This window comes from Juglans regia, chromosome 5 (assembly GCF_001411555.2).
Source record: "Juglans regia cultivar Chandler chromosome 5, Walnut 2.0, whole genome shotgun sequence".
In the NCBI taxonomy this organism is placed as follows: domain Eukaryota; kingdom Viridiplantae; phylum Streptophyta; class Magnoliopsida; order Fagales; family Juglandaceae; genus Juglans; species Juglans regia.
The window spans coordinates 4,209,702-4,217,427 of NC_049905.1; the positions used below are offsets into that span (position 1 = coordinate 4,209,702).

Here is a 7,726-nt window from a genome sequence, read left to right on the forward strand (position 1 = left end):
GTAGTGTCGTATTGATGTATTTCTTACTAATTATTAAATGGGTTAAAACAGGTTGCGTGTCGTGTCACCCGTTATTTAAATGAGTCTTGTGAAGGTTTGAAGATCTGATCCGTTTAACTTAATGAATCGTGTTCGATCGGGTTGACTCATATAGCCGAATATCCATGAGTTAATTAATACGACATTAATATGACCCACAAACACGAAATGCCACTCTTGTCTGCTACACAATTGCTTTGCAAACTAGCCAAAATTAGCCATATTAAGGAATTAGGTCGAAAATGGCAGAGCCATGCATGCATGCATGCTGCCAACCTCATTTGACAGAACCATTAGAATCCTCAATACAACTATTCGAGTTCAAGCATTCAAACTACTGCATGTAGAACTAAGTGTATTTTGGGATTGCGATGAAAAATATAGCTCATATTTTAGGATTTATAGTTTATAACTTGAAAAATAAGTAATACTAATAAAAATTTATTTACTGTTTGGTAACCATATGTTTAAAATATTTTCAAACACGATACATTTGTTTGGAAACAAATTATGAAAATACTTTCAAAGATGGAAATGACGATTATTTGAATTTTTAAAGATTATGATCATATTCTTGAAAATTTGAAAATTGTAATTATCTTAAAGTTGTATTGGTGTTTTCGTCTATTGACAGTCTTTTTAAAATTCGGATCATGTTCCTCATTATCTGAAAAATAAAACATCAAAATGATGATTTTCCTCAAACATATTTTTTAGATTATTTGAGATTAAAAGTACTTTTGTAAGACCTAGCCCACTGCCAGGCCCAGGCCCATGGAAGCATCTCCAGAATTCACGTCGCACAGTTTCACGTCCACCTTCCATTTTCATGCACATCCGTTCATCCTTTTCCTCTAGGTTTTTATCTCTTTACTATTTATATCATATATATATATATATATGTATTAAACATCCTCAACCCTAGTTTATGTGCCGCTCGTCCTCCTCTTCACAGAAGGTCAACCGACAGCTCCACTCCACTGTGCTAGCAAGGATCCTTGCCGTCAACCACAACTTCCATCACCGAAACAGAGCCACACCTGCAGCCACCCCAACCCCTTGGTGCCACTTGCTGCTGCTCATCTGCATCCAACGGTTTGCACCATAACACCCTTAGCCTCTGCTCAGCCACATGAAATCAAGAGCCACCCCCACCTCACGAAAAGCCCCTGTTCTCGCACCAAGAAACAAATGAGTGTTTTCCTCCACCGTGAGCCATCAACCTACCAACCCACGGCACTTGCCTTCGCCCCGTCACCCCCAAGTCCATCGCGCGCCACCTCAGTCTCTCGATAAGCCACCAACCTCCCTTGACGTATCTGCCTCTTTCGGCTTGCTCTCCCTCCCTCTTTTCTCTCACATTAGCTCCCTCTCCCTCATTTTCAGCTCTCTCTCTTTCTCCCTCCTTGTGAAACTTCGTCGGGGAAGTCACCACCACCTCAGCCCAGCATCCGTCGCACTCCCACGGTGCCACTGCCTCAGTTTTCTGTGGGTAGGTCCTTGTCGTCGCTCACGTTTTGCCTCTACTAGTTTTTATTTTGTTGTTGTTTATAGTTACTTAAAAAGGGAACTGTTGTGTGTCTCGGGTAACTTGTAGATGAAGGGTGTTATTACCCTTTTACCCTTTTTTTTAGAACATCAACTGCTTTTGTATTTTGCATTTGAAACGTGGGCTGCATGCGATTTTTATTTATTTAGACTTAGGCACATGTGGGTTTATTTTGTTAAGTTGGTATTTTTAAGAGACTGATATTTTTATCGGAATGGTTATTAAGTAAATATTGATGAATTCTTAGAATGATCAGTAAGTGCAAAATCTTATTTTGAATCATTTTAAAATAATATTTTTTATTTATTTAAACAAAAGTATGATTTTCTACATGGAATGATTTCGATATAGCTATGTTATTTAGTGTTATAAATTATAGTAAGATCTCAATCATAAATAGGTTAGAATTTAATGTTTTAGTCAAAGTTAAAGTTGGATATTGATGAGTTTAAACAGTGATATTGGTATTTTAAGAATAATGAAAATTTTGGATTTTGAGGAATTAAAAATAGGCTATTTTAGAACTTTAGGCCTGAATATCGAAATTCGAAATTGATTGGAAATTTATGAAAAATTACGTGATTATCTTATAGGCAACGATTAATTTTGTTCGGCATTGTTGATGAAGTTTTCGAAAAACTAAGAAGTCCAGGTAAGCGGGGTTGCTATGCTAGATTTGTACAAAAAGAAATGAACTGAGATTGGTTTGTAAAAATGTGTATGTTATTTTAAAAAGAAAATGTGAAAAACAATCTCAGTATATGTTTTACATTCACTCATGAAATATGTATGAAAGATTAAAGAAATGTTTTTGACATGAAAAGTATAGATATGAGTAATATTTGACAAGTTTCTGAAATGTGCATAAGAGCGAATATGAAAACTGAGATTTTTATACATGTGATATGAAATATTTTAGATCTGTTATTGATCATCTGAAAATGATATGAATGTGTTCAGCATGTGGTTTGATATGATATGGATATGAAAACCTTAGGCATATTTATCTGTTTTGATTCTGATTCTGAATATGGTTATGATATGATGATATTGGTTCATGTGATATGGTTGGTACCTACATGATATGATATGATATGAGTGCACCCACTTTAGAAACAAAGTGGTCTTTTATGTGTTATTTCATGTATGCACACTCGGAGCTCCGAGATTGAAAAATGAGAAGTTTCAATTCTGCATAGTTTAGCCACTAGGGATATCACAACCCTACCACGGGGGTTAAACATGGTATATAATATGACATGATATGATACGATATAATACGATACGATACGATATGATAAGATGAAAATATTCAGTTATGTTATGCCAAATCGTTTTTTAATATGAAAATAGTTTTTGAATATAAAAAGGCTCTTTGATTTTGAAACGGATCTTTGAATATGAACAGTTGGGTTTAGAATATGAAAATGATTTTTGAATATAAAAAGGCTTTTTGATTTTGAAACGAGTCTTTGAATATGAACAGTTGGTTTTTGAATATGAAAATGGTCTTTAAATATGAACAGTTAGTTTTTGAGTATAAAAATATTGAAAAGTCGCTCTGATTTTCTGATAACACGTTTTTGAGATCTGCATATAAAAATGAAATATTTTGTTTATGCATACTGAATTTTTTGAAAAGGTTTATGTTTACATACTATTATATGTTCTCTGCTTATTAAGTTGTTGATAACTCACCCCTTATCTCCACAATATTTTTCAGATGATTTGAATGTTCCAGTTGAGGATCAAGAATATGGAGCATAGGTGAGAGGAGTTAAGAATGATGGTTTAAGTATATAAGGTTTATATGATTATTGAGGATTTTTATTTAGTAAGTTTGTTGTGATCTGATGATGTGATTTGTTGGGAGGTTGATGTTTATATTAAGACTTTGTATTGTTTTTAGAATAATTATACTGGAATATTTGATGTGAATTAATGAGTATTTTGTGCGATAGAGAAAAATTATTTTTAAGTAACATGAGTTAACTGTTTGGACCCTTAGGGACGGGGCGTTACAACTTTAATATGTAACATCCAAATAACCTAATTTTCTTATTAAAAAGCTTTTAAGAGTATTTAAGCATTTTTTTAAAACTCCTATCGCAACTCCGAACAGGTAGTTGAAACATCAAAGACAATACAATATGCACGTGCGTTCATAGGAGAGGTCCACTTACTTTGGGATAATATCAGATTTTGAAATGGATGGCAACATCATAAGATTAATTGCTAAGTAATTGCTAGATCATGAGATGGTTTATTCTCCTAATCCTTGTTGATAGTGACTATTTTCTTCTACTTTTTTTTTTAATATTTTATTTTGCAGCTTTCCTTCCCTTCCAGGTAATCTTGCCCAAAATCATTAATTATATTAATGGGAGTAAGGATATGCCCAAAACAAGCTTCTCAAGAAAATATTTTATTGTTTCAAGCCTTAGTTTAGTTAAATAAGCAAGGCCAAATCATGTACTGCTAGCTAGCTAGGCAATGTTTGATCAAATATTTCATACCAAAAAAGATATTTCTTGGCACTACAGCCTCAATAGATTTCAAACCTCTCTCTCTCTCTCTCTCTCTCTCTAGAAGCAACCTTCATTCCCTACTCCCAAAATCCCATTCTGCAGCTGTTCTTAATTGGTGCATGAACTTATATATACAGTAGTGGGCAATATTCCAGTACCCATAGCATGGATCCTAACCTTGATCAATTTGCTTTTTACATCACATTCCCACTCGGTCTCATCCTGATAACCCTATTCTTAACCATTGCTTCCTATCTCTGCACACGCATGGGCCTCGCCGCTGGCAACCCATCCACCCACCAAACCATCACCATTCCAAACTCTGACAGAAACTTTGCCTCCATTGAATTAGGCCTTGATGAAGTCAGTCTCCAAAGCTTCCCAAAGCTCCTCTACTCCCAATACAAGCTCCAAAACAACAGCTCAACAGCTTCTTGCTGCTCTATATGTTTCATGGATTATAAAGAAACTGACGTCCTGCAGTTGCTGCCTGATTGTGGCCATCCCTTCCATCTCAAGTGCATCAACCCCTGGTTAAGGCTGCATCCCACTTGCCCAATGTGTCGGAACTCGGCAGTTTCGATTCCAAGCGCGGTTCGGCCTCCCATTCAGGTGCCAGCTCCCTTGGCCACACAGCAAGAGTGATTAGAAAGATAGAGATAGAGTTTAATTCCCTGCAAATTATCACAGACAATCGCAATGAGCGCTACAGATCGATCAAAAGACAGTTCAAGTACTTATAGAATTAGACTTATTGTTTGGTATGCATTTTGGAAAAAGATAATTGATCAGCTTTCACGAGTACTGCCTTCAGGAACTATGGCCAGTGCTAGTATATCATTCCTAAAGTTTCTACTTTTTAACATAAACAAGTATGCACTTCTTCAAATTATGATAGGAAAACTGGAATTCTTTGAGCCAGTTATATATACGGATGATCAAGCACACATCTAAATACGAATCCGTAGTTCAATCATGAGCATATAAAACACTACTAATTTAGTGCTCAGGATGCCATTTTCCATTAATCCGTAAATTCTTTCATATATATCGAATGTTGTTCGAGCGAATTTTTTGAATAATGTTCATCCACACACACTACACAATGTACTTTTTTTTTCTTCTCGTACTAAATGTGTGATATATGGATGATGAATTGAAGAATTCAATAAGTCTAAGAATAATAAATTAAAAAATTTTAAAAATTTTTAAAAATAAAATAAATATGATGTGTGGTGTGCGAGGATGATAAGTAACAAAACTAAAAAACATATATCTGATCCAATTATTTGAATAGGAAACTTGAGGGATCTCAATTCACATTTTAAAAGTTCATGGTGACGATATTGTTCGAAATATTGGTACTCTGCCACGGTGCCACCTTAATTTATAGCTAAACAGAAGAATAAATCTTCACAATCTCTTCAACTCCACACTTCACATTTTTTTTAATTTTTATTATTTTTTTTCTTTTATAAAATATTTATTATATGAATAATGAATAGAAAATTTGAAATAATTTAAAAATAATAAACTCAAAAAAATATATTAAAAAATTTAAAAATTTAAAAAAATATAGAGTGTGGAGTGTGGTGGAGATTGTGTGTCAATACTCTAAACAGAACTACAGAAGGGTCTTCTAATTGGCCGGTTTCATTTTGTATGGTACTATTGCTTTTCAACTCTCCTCCCCGTTGCCTATCAATCTAGTACTATGCCGGGTATCAGAGCACTAGTATTAGATTATGCAAATATAAATGTAAAGTCTGCATAATTTGATATGATTTTCCATTTGACTATTCTACTTAAACCTTATTCTCACATTGGATTATCTATATATTAGTTAAAATAATAATAAAATATTATAAATTTAATAACATTTTTTTTCAATAATAAAATGCAAATGCTGGTGGGAGGAAATGGAAAGAATAATAAAATAATATATATATTTTTAAATAATAAAATATCTCAAAATAATAATAAAATAATATTATAAAGGCACATGAGTGAAATGGAGAGAATTTATTGTCAGGAGGAACAAACTGAGGGAAGAAATCAGAGGGAAGAGAGTGTGTTTGGATGAAAGAAATGGTTTTTTAATAGATTTGGTTGAGCTACAGTGAAGGTCAAATATAACCACAAGAGTAGATTTACTGTAGCTGAAAGTCATTTTGGTTTACATTTGTATAATTCAATGCAGATCATTTTTATCTTCTATTAACTAAATTATCCATTTTATTTAAATTTCCATAATTCAATACAAATGCTCTTAATGGAGGAGCGAAACATGCAGGCTTTATCCAAAACACCATTGTTTATATAGCAAACGAAAATATTATTTATAATTACAATTTTATGCACGTACCTATATATATCTATTGATCGCACATACCTCTATCTATTGACGTGTTAGTTATTGAAAAGATAAAAAATTTTAATTTTGAAATTTGAATTAAAAGAAAATTAATAAAATGGGATGAATAGTAGTAAATATATATAATATTATACGTAAAATTATAGATACATCAAGCACAATAGATATGTTTGAGTTGTTACGAATATTTAAAAGTGTTATTTTTTTTTAAGAATAGGACGGTACCTCAATTTTATTGATAGTCCTTATTTATGACAGAAGAAAATCGTGATTATATCTTAACACTTGAGGGTTACACATATTCAAAACTAACTAGAAAACCAAATCCAAGCATCCAAACTAACTAAACACGATACTGTACATCATAACAAAAGCAGCAAATTAACAAAAGCATCCAAACTAACAAAATAATAAAAGCAACAAATGATAAAGATAAACCAAAATAAAATAAAAGGCAAAAAAAAAAAAAAAAAAACCTATAACCAAACCTGTTATTTCTAATAGAGAACGTGTACTCCAGCTTTATCCATACAAATAGCTCCCAGAATATCTTTCAGTAGGTTGTGAGAGGACTGAAAAAAAGCCTCATTTCCACTAGAACCCAATTTGGCAAGTCTGTCGGCTAGATGATTTGTTTCTCGATAAGAGTGGGAGATCCATATCACCATCGAGCTCGATATCGTTTTAGCTTGTTTCCAGCAAGTTTGACTCCTCCACGGGACATGCCCACCTTTATCCCACCATTAAGCCACAAGTTTAGAATCAGTTTTCACTTCAACATGAGTTATATTCATTCGTACAAACATGATCAGCCCATCCAAAAACGCTCGAATCTCAGCAATATTATTTGAGCTAATGCCGTGATATTTGGTAAAAACACAAATCATATGACCCTTTGTATCTCTAAGAACTCCACCTCCGCTTATTTCTGGGTTCCCTATGCTACTATCATCTACATTCAGTTTCATAAAGTTTTGTGTAGGCAACATCTATTGAAGAAATTGAACTTCTTTTTTCCCGACAAGCATAGACCATAAATCGAGTTGCTGTAAGATAGTACTATTTGAAGCCTTGATGAATTGTATTCGATTTAGTATATAAGACTTGAGTTAGGAAGTGTTTGATTTTATTGTATAGTAAAATCAATTAGGTTATTTAGGTGTTACATATTAAAATATTTTTCCCTTAAAGTAATTTTTAAGCTAATTAATGATAAAATTAGTTAGGTTATTTATG

The 7,726-nt window shown here is 33.1% G+C and overlaps 1 protein-coding gene across 1 annotated transcript; it reads left to right on the forward strand.

Moving 5' to 3' along the window:
* Window positions 1-4,281: 4,281 nt before the first annotated feature.
* On the forward strand, window positions 4,282-4,761 carry LOC109003834 (RING-H2 finger protein ATL70-like). Its single transcript, XM_018982147.1, has one exon. The coding sequence runs from the start codon at window positions 4,282-4,284 to the stop codon at window positions 4,759-4,761; it is 480 nt and encodes a 159-aa protein (XP_018837692.1).
* The last annotated feature ends 2,965 nt before the right edge of the window (window positions 4,762-7,726 follow it).

Coding starts and splice junctions, on each gene's coding strand:
- LOC109003834 (XM_018982147.1), top strand. CDS start 4,282: ATGGATCCTAACCTTGATCAATTTGCTTTTTACATCACATTCCCACTC.